Here is a 27,168-nt window from a genome sequence, read left to right on the forward strand (position 1 = left end):
AAAATACTCAGTACACAAATTTAGCAAAAACATGATGTTTAATCAACGCTGCAGTAGAAAATTGAAATCCATTTTTTTTTCTCAGTTATTATGTGTTTTAACGATAGGCAACAATTATACTTTTTATGTTTATATGATATAGTTTCTGCTTTTAGCAACATATTTAAGAGTTCTGTGAATGAAATTTGTGCGCCACTGGGTTTCTGTATGTTCATGAAATTGTACCTGGTGATGAAATACTTGAAAACGTTTTTAGTTTTTTAACTTTAACACCCTGTATCTCGGAAACGAATCATTTTTTGACGAAATATCATATGAACTACCCCTTTTAACTTTCATTATAGAATCTATTAGGGACGTTTGACCCATTAGTAAATAAACATCCTGTAAATAATATGAAATTGGGCATATGAATTTATGTAAACATCAGGGTTTTTCGAAAAACATAAGAAAGTAGTAATTTGTAGGAAACTGAAAGACGAATCCGAAAATATCATGGTTGTTACCGTAAAGCAGTGGCGTACAATTTTAATTAGGAAAATATGCCACCGATACCCTGTATCTCCGCCACTGGAGCATATAAATTTCAGGAAAAGCCCTCAGATTTTGAACAATGTTCACATAAATACATGTGCCCAATTTCAAATTATTTCACTTACTAGTTTTTAAATTATTTAAAGAAATTAAAAATATTTTTTGAAATTTAACACCCTGTATCTTTTTAACGAAGCGTCCTAGATACAAAATTTATAGGAAGAACTCCCGTTAAAATTCACCAGAGAAAGAATACGAGATTTCATTTTTGGTCACCATTTGTGAATAACCCTGTATTGTATCTAATAAACATTTGATATTTTTAACTAAACTTCCTACTATTTTAAACCAATATGCCTCAGTGTAGGAAATTCATATACCGAGTGTTTCAAAACATATTTCAGAAAATAAACGGCGCGAGTCTTTGGCTCCTCTATGAAAAATGTTAAAAAAAATCTTTTTTCTCAAACTCAAATTTTCCACACATGTTATCATTAATAACCCTAGTAAATTTTGGGCATTTATTAATAGTAAAAACGGTTCTACAAATATATCCCAGTCTATGCATTACAATGGGCGTCATATTGATAATGCAAATGATATTATTGATGCATTTGCAGATTCCTTCTCTAAATCTTATTTACCGTCCTCTTCTAACAGCAATAATTCATATTCCAGCAATAACATTAATAATATCATACATATTCACGACTTCACTGAAACCGAAATTCTTTCAGCATTAAAAAGAGTTAAACCCAAAATGACTACTGGTCCGGATGGTGTTCCCGCGTTTCTGATAAGAGACTGTGCTCAGATTTTTTCTCGTCCCTTAAAAAAAATATTCAAGTTATGCCTAACTGAGTGTCGGTTACCTGATTTGTGGAAGCGTTCAAAAGTGTGTCCAATTTTTAAAAAGGGTGATAAATTTAACATTACTAATTTTCGTCCTATCTCCATTATATGTAATTTTTGTAAGGTGTTTGAAATATTACTTCATGACTATATTTATTATAGCATCTCTAATATGATAACACCTTGTCAGCATGGTTTTATGAAAGGACGTTCTACTGTCACTAACTTGATCTGTGTTACGCAATTTATAGCCGATTCTATAGACAACAACTTACAAACTGATGTTATATATACGGACTTCAGCAAGGCGTTTGATAGGCTTGATCACTCAATTTTACTCCAGAAGCTTGATATGTTTGGCGTATCAGGGGCCTTATTGAATTTCTTTAAATCATATTTAGACAACAGAAAACAGTATATTGTTTATAATGGGTATAAATCGGTTGAGTATGTCGCTACATCAGGAGTTCCTCAAGGTTCCATAGTTGGACCTTTACTATTCATTATATTCATCAACGATTTAGTTAACAACTTAGATGTAAATTTTCTTCTTTATGCCGATGATGTGAAAATATACAGCTCAGTTCGCAACATTAATGACTGTATTCAACTTCAACGAAACTTACTTAATATATAATCTTGGTGTAATAATAACAGACTAATGTTAAATGTGGAAAAATGTAATGTCATGTCTTTCACCAACAAGTTCAGCCGCATTATGTTTAATTACAGCATTGATAATGACGTTTTGTCAAGACCGAATACATTTTGAGACCTAGGCGTTGTATTTGATGATTTTTATTATTGTCTGTAAAATCCCTGTTCTATAATTGGGTAGTACCTGTTGAACAGTGTATTAAATAAAATAAAATAAAATTAATATTAGCTAATTTGTAACCCTAAATCAATTTTTGTTTATATGACAGTGGCGGAGATTTTAGGATTGCGTGAGGTTCTTTTGCCCTTAATTTTTTCCACTCTGGGAAAATTGACATTTTAAAAGCATATTTTAAACCGCCAATGTTATCTACACAAAAAAGATCCTCATCATTAAAAGCTCTAATGTGAACCGTTTTCAAGATAAATGGCATTTTATGATGGAAAACATGAAAGAAACTGGCAACTTGATAAAAAAAATATTTCAAACCTAACCAAATAAACAACAAAAATCACAACAGTTGTTAAAAATGGCCTCCTACTATGGTAATGCAGGCTTCCAACCTACGTCTGAGAGAGTTGTAAAAATTATACCAAAAGAACCTCACGCAATCCTAAAATCTCCGCCACTGACATATAAATGTAAATTGAATTAGCGCTCAAAAGTAGCTAATATCAATGATAATACGTGTACAAAATTTGAGTTTTATATCTCAAACAGTTCTCGAGATATCGTCAAAAAACTGAAAACAATCTTTTTTGGCACCTTTATATCTCGAAAACGGTGTGTTTGCGGACCCATGTTAATATGAACATTTTTCTTAGAATAAACTAAAGAATCACACTCTTCATTTTCCGATATATGTTTTGAAACACCCTGTATAATACTCAAATGATTTAATTTACTAAATATTGGTGTATCTGCCTTTGGGTTTACGTTTACACGAACTATAGTAGGTAGATTTTCTTTTGTATTCTCAAGCTCAGGCGAACATACTTACAATAAGTTGAGAATGAATACAGCCCTAACCTGCCAAACGCTTCACCTGTTATTAGTGTGTCTTTACCTGAGATATGCACGCCATAGAGTATCATCCTCCGTTCCGCGTCACTCCAAATCAGTTCTAGCTCAACCGCGGCAGTGTCAGGAACCATGACGCTGGTACCATGGTGGTGTCTCTTCCTGCACGTGATGGGGTTTGATGGGCACATCTACAGGCACGGTAAATCGTGGAACGGGTACAACTTCCATACGTACCCCCATCCCGCCAAAAAACCGGTGATTCCCCGGGACGTCATGGTCGACATCATTAACAACGTGGGGTTGAAGTTGTTAGCGGTGAGTCCGTTTATTTTAATTATGTTCTGCGGAGATGATGATGTCCGGTCATTAGCCGGCAACACTTTTGAGGGAAATATGATTAATTATGCTCTAATTGGGGGATTTGTGCTAGTTTGTCGTTATAGAGGTTTATGAAGCCGGAGCCTGAATTTAATGGGGGAAAAAATAAAAAATTGGAGTCAGTGTTTCATATATTCATGAAGCCATCCTGTTTTCATATTTTAAATTTAAACAATTCGACATTTTAGTACGAAATACTTGCAAATCGATTAATTTTATATAACCAAAATTGATTTTAGTTATAGGCGTTCGGTTCTAAAATAAAAAAAAAGATGGACTTTAAAAAATATATTAGCAATTTTTTTTCTATGTTCTAATTTAACATCCATGGGAATTCTTGTTTTTACAAAATTTAGAAAAAAATATTTCAAAGTGCCCAAGATACGGTCTAGCCGTTAAAACAGATTACTGCAGGAACCTACATGCTCTTATTATTTTCACATTTACTGAAAATATTCTTATCAAGTAATATATGGCAAAAGAAGAAACATTAAATAATTAAATAATTATCTCCATACTTGGAGCACTGATAACTATCATTTATATGGATAAGCTTCGTTTTAGAGAGTATTATAGAGAATAAAGTTACGCAGATATGTGGCGAAATTACTAAGCAAGAAAGAAGAAAAGTAATAAAAATTTGGAAAATGCATAAAAAAAGGAAATTGGTTAATTGAAATGGAGATAATTGTTTAGTTAGATACTTAAAGTTCTTATATTACAAATATTGTTAGTTGTTTTGTCATGTAAGTATTTTCCGTTGCGAATATTTTCAATAAATGTGAAAAATTTAGGGTCGGATAGATTCCTTTACCATAAACTTTTGTTACTAATTAGATAACAAAAAATAGGTCGAGAATTGAACAAGCTTGATAAAAAAGTAAAAGTAAAAGCTTGTCTAACTTTAATACTTTTAATTATTTTGTGTGAATGAAACACTACAATGCCTGTACATATAAAGTTGACAAAGGCATTGTACAAGAATTAATGAAAAAAGATACAGTTTATGAAAAGAAAACCACGTATGTAAATATTTAATTTGATATATGATTTATGGACAATATGATTGAATTATTATTATCATGATCATTACGTACAGGTCATGACATTCAACAATAATTATTTATACAGGGTGTCCAGAAAGAGCCATACTTCAAGGGTAGCTTGAATCTTTGAACGAATCTAAACCGATTTAGACTAAGTTTCTTTAGTAGGTACATTTCCATTTCCTAAAAAAATAAATTACTGACCTACAAAAAAAAATATGTTGGAATTAATTATAATATTGAATAATAGTGGATGGTTTTTAAGATATTCTAATGAAATCATACAGGAAGAATTTTGGAATCTATGAGCGGGTTTTTGGGGTGGGAAAGATAAATGTAGACTAAATTTTTATCTGAAATATAGGGATAGTTAGACACTGGACGAAGTTTTTGTTTTTTTTTGCACCTTTTTTTTGTAGAGATTTAGAGAAAACTCAAGTTTTATGAATTTCTAATCATTCCAATATAATTAAATTTCATTCTTTCGCTAAATTTGCACGTTTATTAAACTATTTTAATGATTTGCGTCAAACGCCTACAATAGGACATAGGCCTCTAAATGTTGTTGTGTTGAATTATAACCAAAAAGAATAAAAAAGTTTAATAAAAATACAAATTTAATGAAAGGGTGGTTTGATGAAATTCGAATATGTACTCCAAAAATTACCAAAATTTTATAACATTTAACCAATAACTGATAAAAATAGAAATCCAAATGTCAACCCGTATTTATTTTTGCTGTAAATAAAATTCCTGCATTTAGTGAATATCTACCAACAAAAAAATAAAAACCTCTGTTTCAAGTATTCTCGATCATTTACAAGTACAAATAGCTATAAAGAATAAAAATTGGCAATTAAAATTAAGTTCGCTCTTGGCGTTATTTTATATTTTATCAAATTTTAAATCAAGAAGAGAATTTTTATCAGTGTAAGAAATCTTCCTGATCACTAAATTTTTCCGCCAGAAAAGATGCTAATAAAGTATGAATGTGCGACTAATTTTTAACTACTAAATTACTAGTTTATACAAAACACTTTCCTGTATGCTTGTTGAGTTTGTAACCTTAGAATATTTAATTAGTTAAATGAGAGTTTCTTCATGAATCAGAAATACAATTAAGATGAAGATATATCTCATGTTCAACGCAGTAAGAATATTACACATTCTACAAGTTTATTATGATAAACATTCCATATAACTAATCGTAATGTGTTGTGTTAAACGTAATTACAGTCATTATTATTACTAGTTTGTCACTTTATCTTGTATAGGTATATAGTTCATTTTAATTGTGGGATATCTCGTCAGGTGTAAAAATATATACATTTTTTTTATTTAAAATTGAAAATGTTAAGTTAAAATATTAATCAATTTTACTGGTACAGGACCGTACCATATTTAACTTTATAACGAACATGGGGCATTTTTGTAAAAATGTGCATACAAAAATTATTTTATTAATTTTCAAAAATGATTTTGTAAAATTAGCATTTCTTTTATTAATTTACTGTTCAATAAAATTTAAAATTAATTATATATGAGTATGTTATGACTTTACAGTCTTTAGTTCTATCTGACTTGTTTTGTCATCTGTCAATGATAGAACTATTTCTTGCAAGAAACTCCGAGTCCTAAAAGATTCCTCTGAAGAAGGGAGCGATATGTCTCGAAATGTTAAGAATCCAAAATCGATGACGTAGCAACGATCTCGAAAATTGTAACCACAGACACATTCGTGAAATGTAAACATTATAGGTACATGAAAAAATATGATGTCAATAGTGTTACAGTAATTAATTTGATTTGTATGAATTTTCTTGTATTAATTATGCGATTATAAAAAAGAACCCCTTAAGAATTTTGAAAAATTTATTAACTTTTGTAGTCAGTCATAGCTATAACTTTCTACCAAAAATAACATTAGGGTGATTTGGCAGTAACTTTTTATTTTTCAACATTTTTCTCTTCATTGCGGAGAAATTGAATTAATGACAAACGATATTAGCAATTTTTATAGTGGCTATTTATTTATTATACTCGTACTCCTCATTTATGATTTCTAGTTGACCTTGTGCGAATTTTGCGACAGATATAATCAATCTATTCGAACTAATATGTAGGTATTTGTAGCTTTAACAAACGTTGGTAAATACACTCATCAATAAAAATAATATCAAAATGCTATATATATATATATATAGGTGTTTGTGGACCCATGTTAATATGAACATTTNTTAAATCTTCTATGTATAAAAAGCTAATATAATATTTTTAAAGAATGGATTATACAGGGATTTATATGTTATTTAAATACTTGGCCAAACTTGAAGGGGCGAGTCTTTGAGTGATTCTAAGATGAAAAGTTTATATAAACATAGGTCCGGTAATACTTTGTTTTCAAGGTTGTCAAACCTTTTTAATAAATCGTTTTTTCGTAAAAATCTTAACAATCCTTTACCCGATTTTGTTGACATTTGACATTGTTATTTATAGTAGAAAAGGGCTAATTTAGCTCAAACTAAATTAAAATTATTAAGTCCAGTGGCGTCCCGAGGGCGCCTTAACAAATATTTTTGACAAAAAAAATGTGCTCCACTTGTTTTTTTGGACAACAAAAAAACATTTTTAATAATTAATAAAACACAAATTTCTTTTTAAGCTAGCATTAATTTTTATAACAATTTCTAAGACTTGAATAGACTATTGATATGGAAAAAATAACAGGTACACCCCAGTTTTTGAATGTTTGGTATTTTTATTTTTTATTGTGCTGTCCCAGGGACATGCAATAAAGTGATTTTTTTTTCTCCACGAATTAAGCAAGATATGACAAAAATTCAAGGAACAAAAAAGTTGCATTTTTAGTTCTTAATGCCAATGTAATTTTAAGAAAAAATAATGTGGAAAATAAAAAAATACCTGTTTGTATTTATCAGTTGGTCAAGAAAGAAAATTATGTAAATATATGGGGATGTACATATACCTATCCAAAGTTTCAAAGTCGGCCACCCCGTTTTGATTTTGTGTTTTGCAAATTTCCTTAGAAATTTTTTCCTCAAAAAGGTCCTCTATTTCGATTTTGGGACCAGAAACATCCTCTAAAAAATAGTATGGGTCCCACATTTCATTATCAAACTATAACTACATTAATTTTCATAAGCTGTCGCTGATAACCATGTTTTCCAGTTTTTAAATCATATAAAATTCGTAATTGTTTAATAAACTACTGTAAGTGTTCAACAATTTGAATGTACGTACATCTAACTTTACAACTTTACAATAAAAAACAGTAGTCCGGATATTATAGAGGTCACAGATATTAATAATATAATGCGATTATGCATTATAATTATCTTGCAAAATACTAGTAATTTTAGAAGTGAAAATTATATTGTTGCAGGTTACAAACCTTAAACCATTATTTTAATTAAACGCTTTAAATTTAGGAAATAGAATAATTTATACAATGTTACAATTGACAATGTTTAGAGTACCTGGAACTCCATAATTTACTTTAATAGATCTACAAGGATATTGTTGCTATATTTTTCTCATTAATAGTACATACAAAAACATTTTATAAATTATAAACGACTTAAATGTTCTTTTCTGGGAACAGATCGACTACAAAAATAAGAAAAATAGTTAATGTTTCCGGAAAAATGTTAACAGTTTTCAGTAGCACCATTTCAAAATATGGCGAATGCGCCAATGTTACACAAAATTTAAATACATAATATGTCCATTAAAAAAAGTGAACTATTGTACGCATACAACTTTTTTTGTTATTGTATTGGATGCCATGTTAATTATTGAGCGTTTTGGATTTACATTGTCCAAGGTATTTGCGTGCAGCTTATACTTACTACAAATTGTACGTCTATTTTTAGTTGAGCTACCTGTCAATATACGTAGGCCGAAAATTATTGAATCCTTTATCGTATTATCGCAAGGATAATTGTGTTGGGTCGAGTCTATCTATTAGTGAAGTCAAAATATTGATTAATTATGATTTACATTTGAAATGTGATATTTACTGAGAAACTTATGTCGTACCAGTTCATAAACGATATGTATACAGGCTGGATATAGGTATCTATACAGGGTGTTTCGAAATTAACTTCCAAGAGGAAAGTTTGTGTACTTACGTGAAACTATCATAGTTAGCTTTGGTTATTTTGAAATAAAATGTACCGACTATTGACACTTACCTACCCAACTTATGTCAAATTTATGTGTAAAACTTTAACAATATTGTCTGAAATATACCTCTAATTTATTTCGCAATGAAGAAATACGAGATATGGTATACATTTATGCAAAAGAAAATTTTAATGGACGTCATGCGTCACAAGGTATTCAGAAACATACCTAAACATCTAAAAAATCATTATGACCGTTTATGAGAAACTGGGTCATATTATCCTAAAATAAGAGATGTTGGTCGTCCAAAAAACATTACTCCAGAACAAGGGGGAGATATTTCGTGCAACAGAAGATCCAGAAATAAGTTTTAGACAAATGTTTGGCGACATCGTATTGTAATAAAAGCCTGGACGAGTAATTTATTTGTTAGTTCTCGGAACGGATGGGCCAAAAAGTAAAATATTTCAGTCAACACTAATTATCGAAAGTTAAGGGCTCTCAAGTAGGTTGAGCGTCGTCCTTCGGAGAAATTTAGCAATATTTTTTAACAAGTTCACTGAGACTGTCGGGGCCATGTGTTGAGCATCTGGTATAAATAGGAAAATCGATATTTCTAATAACGCGCGAAATGCATTCGAAAGAACACGTAGGAATTCCAAGATATTTAAATAAGTTGTTAGAATGTTGTCAGGAAAATAATAATAGGTCAAATAGCTGATTTTTAGGCGGATTTTCCAAGCTATAAAAATATATTAAATGAGAGTGACTAATCCGTCCCGTATTGCTATGCGGAGTCACAAGAGGAAGGTATAGGGTTGTTTGTAAGTTTAGTCTCAAAATTATTTTGACAATTTTAAAAATCAGTCAATTAGATAACGATTAACATGGCATAGTTATGCCAAAGCGTCCCGATATTCAGGGTTCCCGCCAGCAAGATAAGAACAGAAACGTCTGGATCCAAGAAATGGGCATGTAGAAGCGAGGTGTCGAATTCAGGAGAGATCTCCGAAAAAATAGGCAGTTCTTCCTTGGGTTTCACATTAGGCAGTCTACTTAGTTTTAGAGTCTCGGGTTAATTTAATAATGGATAAAGTCATTCTAAATTTTGCTATGGATCGCGCATTCCCTGAATCACGGTACGTTCTGTCGCGTGTCAATAAATTAATTAATAATGTTGTTCGAGCCCATTGTGTCGTTATTTTGTTTGTTTCTTCTGTTTTTATTGTTATTAAAACCCTTCCTGGAAGTTTTGGTGTTTCTTTCTTGTTCATCCAACTTAAGTGTCACCCTATACAACCAACCACTGGATTACCTTATACATAAGCGACATACGGTAAGTCTCTGTGGTATTCATTCTCTGAACGTACAACATTTCTAAGGTCCCACGTATTAATTAAAGTATAATGATAATTATAAACTCCCTTTCGAGAATTGAATAGTAAACTCTTTTGAAATCCAGATTCGTTATGATACTGCTCATAACGATATATAGATAAATAAAAAAATAATCCCTCAGGTTACAGTATTATATTGTCGTCACGACTCTTGCTCTGTGTTCCATTAATCTTGGTACATTGTGTACATTATTTTGTTTTTTATTGGTCATAATGTATCCATACTTCAGAAATACAAGTCTCTATGCGGAGTACCGCAAAGTTCAAACCTGGGACCTTTACTACTTATAATTGTTATGAACATGTTTTTTGTTGTGTCTGGCCAATCACATGAAATTTTATTTACCAGTAACACAGACAAAATAGCTATGGCGATAAGCTAGATATATTGTCTGTACCAGTAAGATACGCATTGCCAAAAACTGTAATAGGATATTATAATCAACATGCACAGTTGGACAGTCCTTAATAAACCGCTTTTTAATAAATGTTTTGCCTTTTCGTTGACTAATAAGAAACCTTCAGTTAACCTCAACTATAAAATTATTAAAATTAATTATACCAAATTGACCACAATCAGTTATTATTATTTTTTTTTATTTTGAGAGCAGTTTTTGTTAAATTCTTTTGATTTTCTCCTGTAAGAAGACATGTTATCTGTTGACGAATAAAGAAAAAATAATGACCATTAAATTCAAAGATGTCACATTTTATTAAGACCGAAAAGAGCTGTATTTGAAGGACTGTAATTTTTAAATAATATAGTTCTATATTATTAAGATTTATTTAGACAAATTTTATACATCTGTGAGGTCCCCCAAAATTTTAATCATTCAAAAATAGGCGGTGTGACTAATTTTTGTTAAAAATACTGCTACCACATATTTTCTTGTTAGTTGTAATAAGTGTTTATATTAAGAATAAGGTTAGGAATATTTAAATTTTACACTTTTGGTAAGTACAGGGTTAAAAATATTATTACCATTAAATGAAAACTACATAAATTTCATATGATACCTACCTAAATGAAAATCCTTTATAAGACAATTCATGTTGTGATAACCATCATATTATGTAACCATTCATCTTTGTTTGGATATTTAGAAACTATTTAACTGCTTACATATTAGTGCAGGGTAGAGGAAACTATTTTAATAATGTCACATGGAACAAAATAGCACACATATGTAAGTAAACCAATTTATTATAAACTTGGCACTTTATCAGGGTGAAAATATGCATGTATGTAACCCTTATGTAAACCAACGAGGTATATAAAGTAAAATCGTTGTACATGATGTTGTATTATAAGTACCCAGTGCAAAAAAAAGCTTTCGTACACAATTTTTTGAAAACTAAAACCCTAATTTCAAATAATATATAAACACAATGCTATTACCTTTTATAATTAAGGATTTTTGTAATGTCAATAAATTTGATTTTTATAATAAAAAACTATATTTTCTCTATTTACTAGGAATTTTAAAAAGCCGTACAGAAATACTGGTAGTACCTAATGTTAATAATGTTTATATTTTTAAACCTGCCTGCTATTTCTCCTCTACAATTATCTGTTTAATAAACATATGAATTGAACAGTGTCTGACTCTGTTCAATATGAAAAGCATAATCCTATACTTCCCATACTAATATTGAATAAACTTCTATATGCGTTACAACTTATGCATTTTTATTGTTAATATGCGAATTTGTTGAACCATGTCATTGTAACAATATTACGTAAATGATTATACCGTTTCAAAAGTTTAATCTAAATAGTGCAAACAAGACGCATTTTATAGTTCCTGCATCTTTTTATGATATAAAGTTATCTGTAAAAATCGACAATTATCCGTTTTTTTAAATCCTATAGATGTATATTCAGAGTGAAAATATCTACCAATTAGTTATGAATACTATAATAATGATGGTTTATATCCAATCTGCAATTTTTGATAACGGTAAAATTAGCCAGATACCTACCACGGGGGAAAGTGATCATCCGATTTCACACTATTCGCCATAATTTTATAATAATAGAGGATTCGGACACGATCCAAATTTTGATTCCGGTAAGCACGGCTCAGCGTCCAATAAACATCAGACACTTAGTTATACACTAACTCTGTATGTAGAACAAATGGCTTTGTTTGCGTTATTAGGTTTAGTTGCACCTAATAAACTACCCATTGAACCGTTGAGACCGCTGCGCATATTTGAATATTTTTTAATAGCTGTAAAACACACGAAAATGTATGGTTCACGTTCACACTGGCGTGATACCTATCGCTATGTCGCGTGAATTATAAAATAAAAAAAACTTTTTTATTTGCGAAAAAACGTTCTTCAAAAAAAATTCCCACTCGCCCAAAACTCTTAAATATGTACTTGATTTTTTAACTTTTATTTACAGGTTATTCAATTTTTTGAACGACATAAAGGTGACCCACAAGCAAAGTATACAGATTTTTTTAAATATAGAGTATAAGATACATTGTTAAGAAATTGTTTAAAAAAAACGGTACTTCATTTCATATGACTGTGATTCTCATAATTAATCCAGAAAGTGATTAATAAGTGATAATAATTAATTAAATCCATTGAATTCAAATCGGGACATCAAGGTTTTCATATTTCATATGCAATTTTTGCATTTTCGAATACTGTGACTGAATTATGGACGTATTGTTGAGTTTTCTGAATTGTGAAGTCGTACTTGATATTATAACCTTACACTGAGGGAAATTGGCCTATAAGAAAGATTTGTCAGGATAATCTGTATTATAACAGCTATTTCTTTTATTAGTGTTACAATATCATATGCAAAGCTTATTCAAAATTATTTTGTAACACGATTTTACTACTTTAAATTGTAATTGTAAACATTTGTAACATTTCTTCGATTAAAGATTACTAGATAACTTATTGCAACAGGTATTTAACTTTAGTTCAGGCTTATCTGTTAATGATTAAAAATAATTTACCTTTTTTAGCGCTTAGTAATCATAGTTGACATACAAACGCGCGAGGTACTATGTTGTGTCCAACTTTGCAACAAGAAGGATGCCTTGTCCGTCCTTCATACAAATAACGTATTATATTATGTCAGTAATATAATAATAACCAACAAAGCGTTAGCTGTGTGTTGCACACCTTATGTAAAAGATAAAGATAAAGATAAAGATAAAGATAAAGATAAAGATAAAGATAAAGATAAAGATAACGATAAAGATAAAGATAAAGATAAAGATAAAGATAAAGATAAAGATAAAGATAAAGATAAAGATAAAGATAAAGATAAAGATAAAGATAAAGATAAACTTTGGCTTATAATTTTTGTTTATATTTAAAAAGTTAAAATTAAAAATTGTATAATAGTTACCGTAATAAGAAGATGGATTCGCAACAATAAACAAACAGTAACCACTAATAACCACTAATTGACTCCTTTAGCAAAATATTTTTAATATTACAGCAGCCTAACCTTTCTGAAACCTATAATGCAGCAATTACTTTTGGCTAAAAGATATCTTCCTCAGTATAGGATTTTGGCTGTTTCCCAAAATTCAAACACTCAGTAGAAACATTCAGAAAACAATACCATTTCTGGTGTTCTCATACCTATTTCGTAATTTAAAGTAACTCCAAATATATTACATTTATAATCCAATAACGGAACAAAAAAAATCAGTAAAATTTTAGTCTAGAAGTCTCGAGTTTTTACAATACCCTTCCTTGGATATTTAAAAAACTGGGATGCTTTTAAATTTTGTTAAAAATTAAAAACCATGTACATAAAATTAAGAAAGTAGTAACATCTTTGAGACTTTGAGGATACGAAGGAAATTTTTTAAAGAATTGTCTCATAAATTTGCTAATAGTTTTTTCCCTTCAAGGCACAATAGTGTGTCAAACTATATACTGTATGTGGCGGCTTAACTCGACTTGCAAAATTCGTTTGCAAAACACTGAATACATTACTTCCTTGTACTTCGCCTCTACCTCTGTAAAGTGTTTACAGCGGCGGTCATGGTTACTGTCGCCCAGCACTGAAAGATGGAGTGAGAGTAGCGTATAGTTACTGTGCAATTCGGGCTCTATTTAGTCCGACGACCGTAACCAAATAATAGCTATTCACCGCTTTTTTTCGTAATAAACGTAATTTGTTTAGGTATGGTGTAAAATTTAATTACTTGCACATTGTTTCTTGTGTTTTTTCAAAAACTGTAAAAGTTTAAATTGATTTACCCTAAATTTAAATAGTACATAAAATAAAACTGATTGATTTTTTTTTCAATACTTTGTACCCATTCCGCCCTCCCAGGTATGGAAGTCAATAGCCGCCACTGACTGTATGACTATTTAGAAATGCCATACAAATTTCACATGAACACATGAATAAATGTAATATAAAAATACTATGTTGAAGATTTGAGAATCCTTGTAAAAACACCGAGAAGTTTTATAAAACGTCGGATTTTAAGATCTGCCTAGAACAGATACATTGGTTCCTTTTTCTATCTATCACTGATATTTTTTTCACTGATGGTTGTAAATTTTAAGTTTACTTCAAATTCATCGTATTCGTACCTTCTCTAACTGTATGACAACGATGAACTTGTCGAAATAAACGCAGAAGATTCATACATTTAGTTTTTTAGTCAACTAAGAGTAAATTGCGTAAATATGGGCCTTTTGCGAAATATAAACAATGTTTAAATACTGGATTTTTTTAATGAATCGGCGTTGATATAATGTAACTGTTTATAATTACAATGCAATAAATATTTAAATAATTCAAATACCGTATAAACTTTCAAAGTAAATATATATATTATATGAATCCGTACGATATTTGTTGAGATAGAATTTCAAGAAAATAATAAGCCAATAAAGTTCTGTTATTGAAACTTTACCGTGGCAGGGGCGTACCTTGAAATTTCTTCCTACCTCGGGTGTCGAATGCGGTTAATTCCAAGAAAGTGGCGCAGGGGTCTTCCTCGAATTCTATAATCAGAAAAAATAGAGGAGTCCAAAAACTTACACAAATATCAGGTGTTTTATTTAAAAAAATAAAGTACTTCTAATTTACTTAAAGGTGCTCGCATTAGAGCTTGAGAAAGATAATAAGAGATACAAAGTTGGTTATATTACAAAAAATTGTACAATAATAATAATTGATGCTATTAAATTTCTTGTAACTTTCATAGATCAATAAAAAAAAATAAATTTTATAAACCTTACAGTTTTTTATATTTTTTAAATTATATTTAAATTTGAATTTCTGGTATTATCGACATCGATCATCAGAATTTCTTAAAGCTTCTAGCTTTTTTCTCTTTATGTACCTACAAAAAGTGAAATTGAAAAATGGTAAACTCATGAGTACTAGTGGGTGCAGGATATAATTCTAACGTCCCTATTATCACGTAGAGGCGTATGTGTATATCCATTTCTTGGATTATACGCCCGTACGTGATAAGAGGGACGCCAAGGAACGGAATATTTGTGTTTATTTTTATCGCTTCTAGCTCGTGTCGGAAATTATACAGGGCGTACCACTGAAAACTTTGCACCCGGCTTATTTTGAACTACGTTCCAAAATATTAAAATTGCCGCGACACGTCCATTTTGTTTTCGAGGGGGACACATTTTAGCAAATGGCAAACGATCAAAATGTTTTATATTCAATATCTTTTTATCTGAATGACTTGGTTAATCATCATAACTGCCGTTATTGGAGTAACACCAATCCGACATTATTTAGAGAGGAACACACTCAACATTCTGAAAAACTTAATGTGTGGGCAGAAAGGGCTCAGAAATAAGATTATTGTACCATATTTTCTGCCAGGAAATCTTAATGGGGATATGTACCTTGAGCTTTTGAGTAACTACATTTATCCAATGATTGTTGAAACTATGGAAAATGATGACAATTTTAGAAGACAATGTTTGGTTGCAACAAGATGGCGCACCTCCACATTTTACAGTTGCAGTTCGACAGTTTTTAAATGAAAATTTTCCAAATCAATCGATAGGTCGCCGCGGACCCATTTAGTGGCCACCCAGATCACCTGATCTGACACCACTCGATTTCTTTTTATGGGGACATTTAAAGTCTAAAATTTATACCACTCAGCAGCAGTCTCTAGAAGAACTCAGGCGGCGTATCATTGAAGAATGCCACTTAATTACCCCCGAAATTCTTAACGTTTTTATTATTGCATGGAAGTGGGATGCGGACATTTTGAACAATTAATTAAATGATTATGACCAATTTTTTTTCATTATTCAAAATGCCTTTTATTTATAAACAGTTTTTCCAGTGAAAATAAATTGAAACTTTTTATAGTTTTCCCTTTGGCATTTTGAACAATTAATTAAATGATTAATACAAAACAAAATTGTTTTTTATTTCTAAGCATAATTATTTTTTTTTTCAACAACAGATGAACTAAAATCGAAAAAAATTACATGATGACAGCCATAATTAAAAACACTTTGGAATGAGGTGTCACTCGACCTAGAGTGCCATATAAGATTCTAAAGTTGAATGCGCCCCCGCGAAGGGGTTTGTTCTGGCGAGTCTGTATTTAACGCTAAAATGTGTCCCCCTCGAAAACAAAATGGACGTGTCGCGGCAATTTTAATATTTTGGAACGTAGTTCAAAATAAGCCGGGTGCAAAGTTTTCAATGGTACACCCTGTTTAGAAATTGACTATAATATTTTTTTTCAGATACATAATGAATACAACGAAAATAATATAGCCATATCGCCTTATGGGGCAGTTAGCGTTATTATAGCGCTTGGAGAAGGACTTGAAGGAGACTCTGTTTACGAAATTCAACAAGCCACCCACATACCAAACGATATTTCCGTCATTCGTGTAGGTCTGAGGGATATTCACAGGCATTTGAAGGTATTACATCTACAAGGTCTCCCGTAAGTACGTGTACGATGGAAGATTCCTGAACTCAAAATAGGCCGATTGAGGCTGATTCACTATATCCGAAATCGCTTCATTTGTCCTACAGTTCCTGAAACATGTTATAATTTTTTAAATAACTCTAATATGCCTTATATGTATTTTTTTATATCTCATTTCATAAAAATTATACAAGCGACAAAAAAAACTTCCAAATGGTGTCAGCTGCCAACTATAAAATATAAAATATTTGTTATGGTTGTGTGAACTGAAAAAAATTGTGGACGGATATTTTTACACCACATTAATTTTCTAGCAGCTATATGTTTTAAAAACTACTCTGTATAATACCAAAATGTGTCAACTCACACCCCAAAATAATCAAAATCTATTGTGTTTCTAGTTATTTAAATAATTCAAAACATTTTCTGCAATATTGAGGCCCTCTTGCGTCCAAACGAAGCAATTTCGTATATGTTTTCCATTCATTGTATTTACACGTACCTACAGGCACCCTTCATTGTTGCATGAGTATGTTTTTATTAAAAACAATAACAACAAATATTACTATGTTCGACTGATATACGGGTTCTGTACAGAAAATAACAGAACGTTTTTAATTACGCGCTAATGGAGATATTTAGTTATAGATGGTTGGCAGCATTGCGTTACGCATTCCCGCCTCTGAAACTACATATTCTTGGATTGTTGATATCTCATTTAGCCTTCGTGATATTTTTTGAGTGTAACGTATTTAAGCGTTAGAGACGATTTTTGAAATGTGCAAATTTTTGCGATGCAACGGAAAATTTTGCGTGAAACTGGAGAAAACTTTCACGGAAACGTTTCAACTTTTAAAACAAGCTTACGGAGACGATACTCTGGATCGTACGCAATGTTACGAATGGTTTTCACGATTTAAAAGTGGTCGTCAGTCAATTGAAGATGATCCGAGCAAAATCTGTTCCTCGTTTGATGACCGAGCAACAAAAAGAAAATCGTGTGCACTTTTGTCAGCAACTCCTTGAACAATCCAATGACGATGAAACATTCATTCAAAAAATCATAACGGGAGACGACACTGAATCACAATGGATATGCATAGCGTCTCCACTCCCCAAGAAAATACGTCAGTCTCCATCCAATGTCAAAGTGTTCACTGTTTTTTTTTTCAACTTTAATGGAATTGTGCATTTTAAAGGTGAAACGGTAAAATGTGCACTATCAAGGCGTTTTAAAACAAATACAATTCTTGTACCACGACAATGCTCCCGCACACTCAGCTTTGTCAATTCGTCAGTTTTGTCCCAAAAATCAGATTGCTGTCCTCTCTCTTCCTTCTTACTCACCAGAGCTGGCTCTTTGCTATTTATTTTTTTTATTTTCAAAATTAAAATCAGTACTGGAAGTACACAGACTTTAAAGGCCATTTCAAATGAATTATCCACGAGTGCTTCAGGAAATAGAAACACCGCTGGGAAAAGTGTGTGATTAGGGGAGGGGAGTACTTTGAAGGAGGCAAGAACCAATAATGTATAAAATCAATAATAAAGTTTATAAAAATAAAGTTCGGTTATTTTCTGAACAGTCCTCGTACCTAGATCTCCTTTTCTTTAGAGTACTGGGACAATACCAAATAACTAAATATTGGAATAAAATTTTAACGTTTGCAAAAAGTATTAAAAAATAATTTAATATATAATATACCTAGTTGTTTTCAAGATATGCGTTTTCTTTTAAAATTAAATGTTATTTACACAATGTTAATCATTATTTTACCAAATTCACAAAATTTGTGTGCAACTGATGATGCTATAAAAATTAATTAAAATGTTGGTAGAGGAAAAGAGATTAAATATTACCCGACAATTTTTGTAAAACAAAGTGTGAAACATTGTTAATTTTTCAAGTGAATCATTTCTTTAACAATGTAACACAATAATGGGTCTCCTTGATAACTTAAAGGATGGTTAATGGGGTACTCTACCAGAAAGTAATAATTAAATGGCCTATTGTATCATAGAATTTTTAAATGAATTATACCCACCTATTGGAATTGCATTTGGGGCAAGACATACAGCTTTATTTTTATAAAACATCGATGTAAATGAAAATACAATCTTTGTACGATTGCCCTTAATTAATATCAAAAGGAACTGAATGTAATCCATTTGGTAATACAACTTATAAGATCAATAGCGGGCTTAAATATGCTGTATTCCTTAAAGGAAGATTAAGTAACTACAATTTTTTAACTAAATACTTATACGTATTATGAAAATAGTTATATTCATTCTTTTGTGATTTGAAATGTGATGTTTTCTTTGGTATTATAGTTCTACATTAGTTCATATTAAAAACGGAATATGTTAATATAAAGATATATTAATCGCCCTATACTATATTATACCTTCCTTTTTACTAAACAAAATTAATTCATCCGCAGGCATTAAAATATAGATAGAAATATATTTCTATGTTTCATATAGATCAACCTCATTTTTGCACGGAAATGTAAGTTTTACTAGTGTGCGATGCACTAATAGTACTCGTATAAATGTGACCTTCATGGTGATGACTACAGTCAACTCTGCTTCATTTAAATTCATGGCATTGTGTCTTGGGCGTATCATATATGATACAATGCACTTATTAGAGGTACCTTCATGAATATACTTGTATATTATCTACAAATGAAACAAAGACATTATATTCACCGATTCAATTGATTTAGTGATAACTAAGTTATTCTGATATGTATTGATCTGATCTTAATTTTAGAGCTACTTCATACCAAAAGAAGGCTTCCTAGCTGGTCTGACTTTGAATCACGAAAATGTTACACTAAGACCAGAATATGAAGACATTTTAAGGTTTTACGGATATGATACTGCTACATTCAATAACGCCTTGTATCCTCAACCAGAAACATCAGAGGTACCAGAGACAACGACTGGAGAAATCACCACGATAGAATCACAGGTCACGACTGAATCACAGGTCACAACAGAAATAGGAAGAAACGATGTTATGGAGATGACAACAAAAGCCATTACAGCATCTACGGTACCTTCAGAAACGACGACATTAGTAGTATCTACTGAGAAAGCTACAACACTGCCAGAGACAACTACTATAAGGACTATAGAGGAAACAACATTATCAATTGAACAAAGTACAACTACTGCACTACCACTAACTACTGAAGCAAAAACAACAGAGGTAACAACTGTACAAGTAACTACAATCGCAATTGAGCCCACTACTGAAAAAGTGACCACTCCAATAACTGAAGGAAGTACAACTCCAAGTTCTGTAACTAGTTTGTTGACAACCACACAAGACAGTACTTCTGAAAGAGATATTACACTATCAATTAGTACTACGGAAGGAACTTCTACAACTGAGGTGGCAAATATACCGGAGGTTTTACCTTCTTCTGAATTACCAACGAGTTCAAGCACTGTGGAATCAACGGAAGCAGGTACAAGCATTCGTAAGTTCTTCATAGTCATATTTTCACAAACTTTACTTTTTTAGATACCACTCATTTACCAACAACATTACTGACATCAACGCAGAGTAGCAGTTCACTCTCTTCGGAGACAACTATTGGCAGTACTATCCCTGACTTAACCTCTACAACAACAACAGAACCTGTTACTAATACAGATGTTTTCACGCCAACCACAACTATAATTGAAGATTCTGTAAGCACCCTTTTTACAGAGAGCACTACCACTCAACCTGTTGTTACTGATACGACTACACTTTTTGCTACAGACTCAACTACAGTTAATACTACTCCAACTGACACCAGCACTGAAAAGGATAATAAAGATAATGAAATTGACAGTACTGATGCCTCTGTAGATGATGTTGGATTCGGTGGCATTTCCAAGCGAAAGGTACGATCTGGTGCGTCTAGAATTAACCAAACCAATGTGGTGCAACTTAACATAAGAAATTCAAATTTTGAGTTTAAAAGGAACAGTCGATCCGTAGTCGACTACTTACTAGCAAGGTACTACGATGATCAGTTCAATTTTCATAATCCTGAGCCCTACGTTCCAGACGAACAACCAAGTTTTCTTATTTACGGTAAATACAGGGAATACAACATTAATTTTATGAAGTACAACACTATACTTCCCTTTCATTATGAGCCGCATTTGAACGCTTTGGCTTTAAGTTTTCCCTTGGACAGCACCAAATACTACCTTTTGTTGCTACTACCAGTGGATGACACTGGCATCGATAAGCTGATATGCGATTTGCGTTTAAATGGAAGCTTAAAATATATCATCGCAAATCTGAAGTACAGGCATGTTATTGCCACGATACCTAGCTTCAATCTGAAGGGTTATGTCACTCTGACTCCCAGTTTTCAAAAGGTAAGTTTTACATTTATGGAAATATTATTAAAACATACTAAGTAGCTGATCGTCTAAAGGAAGCGTAAATTATTTAAGCAAACTTCACTCCCCCACAGTTTTAGTTTTTTGCCTGAATACTATTTATAGTAATAAAAAAATTATATATAACGATAAGCAGTAGTTCAGTAGTTTACCACCATAAAACCGAAATCATTTAGATTGATCAGATTTATTTATTTTAGTTACGATTCCATCGTGACAAGTTAAAACATGTTGTTTCTTATTAACATATGTTCATGTCATTATTTCTGTTTGCTGCATTTATATTTTTTATGATTGCAGTTGGGCATAAGAAAAGTTTTCGAACCAAGACAAGCAGATTTTTCGCCGATGACAAATCAAAGGGGAATATACGTAACCAATATTGAGCAAGCCATTACCGTAAATATAAGAAATTATGTAGACCCAAATGCTATTCCAGATCATAGTAAGTATCTGCATAATTTTTCGTAAACAAACTCAGAGTGAAAATGTTATACACTATAAAACACTGAAAAAATCTAATAAAACCGCTGACATGTTGTTAAACGCGACAATAAATTTCAGTTTATTACCCCTAATTGATGGTTCGTTTGTCTTTGCTTTTATAATTCAGGCATCGTAAAGGTATTAATATTTAATCAGTTGTGGTGAATAACATTGAAAGGCTAGCCGATGACTATCTTCTGAAACCACGGTTTCACCTATTGGCACTTGGAATGTCTAGCAGTGTTATTGACCTTGTACATTTTGCAACATTAAGTTCTTCAATCAATTCTGCTTGATGATAATATCCTTTAGACGGTTAATTTTTTACGAGCAGATTACAAAAAAGTGTTTTAATTATTTAGTTATTTAACTGGGAAGACCAGAAATAATTTTACCCACATTACGGTACATTGTTTTAGCGTTATTCTAATAGCTTTTATAAAAAAAGCACTTCATCACATTTTTATATTTATTTAAAGATTTGCCTTTTTAAATCACAGCTGGCGATTAAATTTCATCAACCTCATAAGAAGTGTGCGGAAAGTTCCAAACAAACATAAATGGACAAACAGGTTTAAAAGAAATGCAGTGAATAAATTCAAAATAAGAAGAGTTGCTTCTTGGAAGTCGATAATCAATTGCTTGTAGCAAAATATGCGATCGCTATATTTCTTTATACACATAAAATGTCATTAATACACGAACGATCATCGGCGCAAGAGGTCAATACTCGAGATCCATTTTAAAAAAATTAATATTAAGTCTAAAACAAAATGCATATTTTTTCTCATTGATAGTGTTTCTTCTGAAATGTATATACATTATGTGTTCATTCAAGCTTATGATTATTGGTTTAACTCAACTTGTCATTTTCCAATTTAACTGTAGAAGGTTCGGAAAAAAATCCGACATTGACAAGTGATGACAAACATTTAACTAATTATACAGTAATTTTCTTGTCATTCTACCATCAGCGACTAAAGTTAATTTAGAAGGAATGGAAGTTTCATTTCGAGACACAGGTGTAACAGTGATGTTGGGACAAATTTTAAAGAAATCTCGTTGAAATAAACAAATAAAATAAACTTTTTTCCAGTAACACAGTGTTTAATTAATTATTTAAGAACAATTGAAAACATGCNTATATAACGAACGTTCGCCAGTTGACTTTATTGATGCCTGAGCGCCTTAGTTCATGTCTACTTGTAATGATGCACATGGTCTAGTTCTGAGTTAATGTTTTCACAACGTGCTTATTAGAAGAATTATGGGGATACGCCACGCCTTTCGCGCATTTCGCGGCTCATGAGATATTAAAAGACCTCTAACACAGTGTTTAATTAATTATTTAAGAACAATTGAAAACATGCAAGCTTCAGTTGTGGTACTATTTTCTCAAAGTAGTTCAGTGGCGACTCGTCAGGTGACGCAAGTGACGCACCGCTTCACCTAAAATTTCCGTTTGGTTGTGCAATTTAAAATTATTTTTAATTTTGTATAAATTTTATAATTTAGGTATAATTCTATATTGAAAATGTATTTTGTTTGTTTTGTTTAATACGCAGAAATAAACAGAATAGTTGCGCGGTGAACGCCTTCTAAAAAAACATTGCCTTCGTTGAGCGCGAACATCAACCTCGTACCGTACAACGTATATCTAGTATAAGCAAGTGACGCGGATCGAAATCAGTCTGTATTCTGCTTCTCTTTGTAGCGTTATTTACGGCGGTTGTTATGGCCACGAAGCGGCCAACACGGGATTAAACTACGGCGTGGGGGAACGAGTGATGCAGAAATTGAAGCAGCATCGCCCATCGCCTGCCTTTGACAGTTTATACGATACGCGTCGCCCAGTGCACGATTATCACGGTTTTTACTTAATATTTGTTTTGTATAATAATAATTGTAGAAATGTTTCCTATGTATGATCCACTATGTATTTTATTGGAAACGCCATTTTCCAGATGGAAAATTGAGGACAAAAAGGATTTTTTAAATTGTGAGAGACCTGTGCCTTATACGCTCGATATGGAAAAAAGGGGAAATTTCGAAATGAATGGTATTCCGAGTATAAGTGGTTGTGTGGAAGTGTTTATTTAAAAAAAACTTTCCTGTATGCCGTATTTAATTGTGGGTGTAAGGTCGGTGTGTGAAATAGGAAGGGATTTAACAATTTTGAGAACACCACGCGAGGTCTTTAAAATTGTGATAAAATGCTTGGTGGTTTTATTAATCCAAAATTGTAATCTTAAAAAGAAGAGGCGATTAAATATTGATAATCTTTTGATATAAATAGCTGCGAAATAGAAAAAATATGCAGTGGAATATTTATAAACTTCAAACACAAACTGACATTTGTTACTATAGTTGGTCAATCTAGGGACTTTAGTATTTATAAAATTGCAGGTCGCCCTCTGCTAGTGTGACCGAATTAAAAATATCTAATCGAGTGGCTGTGCATATGTACCACTCTGCTAATTGTCGTGTATAATCTACAGAGCGATACTTTTTTTGGAATCACAATAACAAGTAACCACACAAGGAACCACAACCAAGTAAAACTCAAGTCCGTCTTCCATCTACCATAAAACATATAAAACAAATTTAATGAGTGGCTAAAAAAAAATAGTTAAGCTGTATCACCCTGTATCTTAAAAAGTTTGCGGACGTATGTCCATACAAACTTATTTTTGGCCAAAAAATGGCCTACACAGTTACTGCAGAATATCTTTAAACAAAAAAAGACGTATATTTTATGATTACCAAATTTTTTAGGTACTTGTGGTATTTGACTTAAAGACTAACAGGCTAGCGGTTCATCCCTAAAAAAAGGCATGAACCGACTACATTTTTAAAACAAAAACCTACAGCATGAAACTTTTTTAATTTTATAGTGTATTTTTCTGATAATTTACGTATTTTTTTATATTTTTCGGCGTGATCAATCAATTGTTATAAACAAAAAAGTTGTAAAAAAAAATTACTCACCGAATGGCGTTGAAAATGTTTATTGTAAAATGGACCAAAATAAACACTTTTTGTTTGACAAAAATTCGGAAAATGCTTTGTTTCCGAGATATTTACAATTTCATGTGAAAAAAGTGACGAAATCGACAAACTTTCGAAATTTTTTTCTCAAAAACTACTAAACAGATTTTAATTCTAAAAAAAGCATAATAATCGGCAGATTTTCTACTTTAAGATATATTTTTTTGGTATGGGTCAATCATTTTATTGAAGGTCTAAAGCGAGTAAAAAAAAGTATTTTAAAGAAAATTATGATAACACTTCAAATTTAAATTTTCTTTTTACAATATCTTGGATTAGATTATATTTAGAATAAACATTATTATGATATTTTTTAATCGATATATGTTAACAGTACAAATGTTCAAAAGATCATTTTGTTTGGTTTTGTAGCCGGAGTAAGGTATTTGCAAGTAATTAGTAAAATTTAAATATTTTTGATTTTATAAATGGCTAAAATTGACTTGAAAGTTATACCAAAACTAAACTAATTAAACTTTTTAAATCGTAAAATTAACCTAATAATAATGATTGACCTAGCCGTCTCGAAAAATAAAAAAGTTATTGGATAATTTATTGTATAGGATAATTATTTTATTTTTATTTTACAAAAATATTAAGAGCAATAAAAGTATATTAATTTCTTTTTTATTTAATTTTTAAATAATAAGTTTTTCGTTATTTTCGACAAGTTCTTGAGTTGAAATAAGCGTTTCATCATCAATTTTGGATGGAACATTCTGACATTCATCTGAGCAGTCACAGACTGCACAGCATTCCAAGTTCGATGACAAACAGTTACAATTTTTCGTAGAACATTTTCCACTACATGAACATAAATATTTTGAAGCATATTTAACGCAGTTTCTCTTTCGAAATAATTAAAATGCAAACAACCATTTTCGATTTTCCATCCACGTGTCAATGGATCTAGAGTTACAATTTCATTTGTAGACCAATTTTTACTCGCTTTAGACCTTGAATAAAATAATTGACCTATACCAAAAAAATATATATTGAGTAGAAGATTTGCCGATTATTATGCTTTTTTTAGAATTAAACTGTTCAGTAATTTTCGAGAAAAAATTCCGAAAGTTTGTCGATTTCGTCACTTTTTTCACATTAAATTGTAAATGGTCCATTTTACAATAAAAATTTTCAAAGCCATTCGGCGAGTAATTTTGACTGACCACGCCGAAAAATATAAAAAAAAATATGTAAATTATCAGAAAAATACACTTTATAAATAATTGAAAAAAGTTTCATTCTGTAGGTTTTTGTTTTAAAAATTTAGTCGGTTAACTTCATTTAGAAGCATCTTTTTCCATAACATTATTTATTTATTAACTGATTTCAACAACCTTATTTTATCAGATATTATTATTCAAATTTATGACTAAAGTGCTAAAAGAACGTTATTATTAAATACTTTTTTGAGGGTAAAAATGCCAATGGATTTTTATACAAAATTTTTTGAAGTATTTATTCTCTACAGTACCAGTATAGTGTTTTTTAACCTCAACTGAAAAGTAAAAAATTCCTACATTTGTGTTTTGAAGTAATAAGTAATTTTTACCTTAAAAAATGTCGGTTAGCCATAGCTTTGAATTATAAAATGAAGAGGTCGCCGGAATCAGTCATTAAATAAAAAAGTTACGAATGAGATGAGACCTGAAATCGAACACAGCATATGTTCTCTTATACGAGAACAAACAAAGCAATTTTGTAATTTAAGGTGACAAAATATTCTCTCCCCGTAAATCAAAACATTTGTACGTAATAAAAATAGGTTAACCGTTTAATTACTAATGTTGACGCAATTAACCTTAAAAAAAACAGAACGCCCTCAAACGCGTTGCGAAACAATTAAAATGAAAGAAATGCCTCGCTTCTTCCGGTGAATAATTGTCTGATAATTGCAGATATTGTTCAGGTTAAACACTAAGCAAGACTGTCGAATTACAAAACGTCTCATTAAGTTTAAGCAAGCATCTCTGGCAAATAATCTAAAAATAAATGCCAACGTTTCAGTCATTCAGTCAAGGAAACAATTAAATGTTACCCTCTTTCACAGGAAACTTACACCGGTATGACCCGGTGCACTTCAAGGCTGACCATCCTTTTCTGTACTTCGTCATCGACTCAGACATCCACGTCACCCTCATGGCAGGCAAGATCGTCAACCCCCTTAATTCCAGAATTAGTTAAGTCTAGACTAGGATACGTTCTAAGCTATACTACATTTGTACATATTAATAAAGTATTTTTTGTAA

The 27,168-nt window shown here is 31.3% G+C and overlaps 1 protein-coding gene across 1 annotated transcript; it reads left to right on the top strand.

The window, feature by feature from the left end:
* Positions 1-3,166: 3,166 nt before the first annotated feature.
* LOC108917702 lies at positions 3,167-27,168 on the top strand. Its single transcript, XM_023455683.1, has 6 exons — positions 3,167-3,382; positions 16,776-16,958; positions 19,746-20,448; positions 20,505-21,358; positions 21,683-21,827; positions 26,970-27,168. Exons 1-6 carry the CDS (start codon positions 3,197-3,199, stop codon positions 27,101-27,103), a joined length of 2,205 nt encoding a protein of 734 aa, XP_023311451.1. The 5' UTR covers positions 3,167-3,196; the 3' UTR covers positions 27,104-27,168.

Source organism: Anoplophora glabripennis, unplaced genomic scaffold (genome assembly GCF_000390285.2).
Source record: "Anoplophora glabripennis isolate ALB-LARVAE unplaced genomic scaffold, Agla_2.0 scaffold61, whole genome shotgun sequence".
Classification (NCBI taxonomy): Eukaryota; Metazoa; Arthropoda; class Insecta; order Coleoptera; family Cerambycidae; genus Anoplophora; species Anoplophora glabripennis.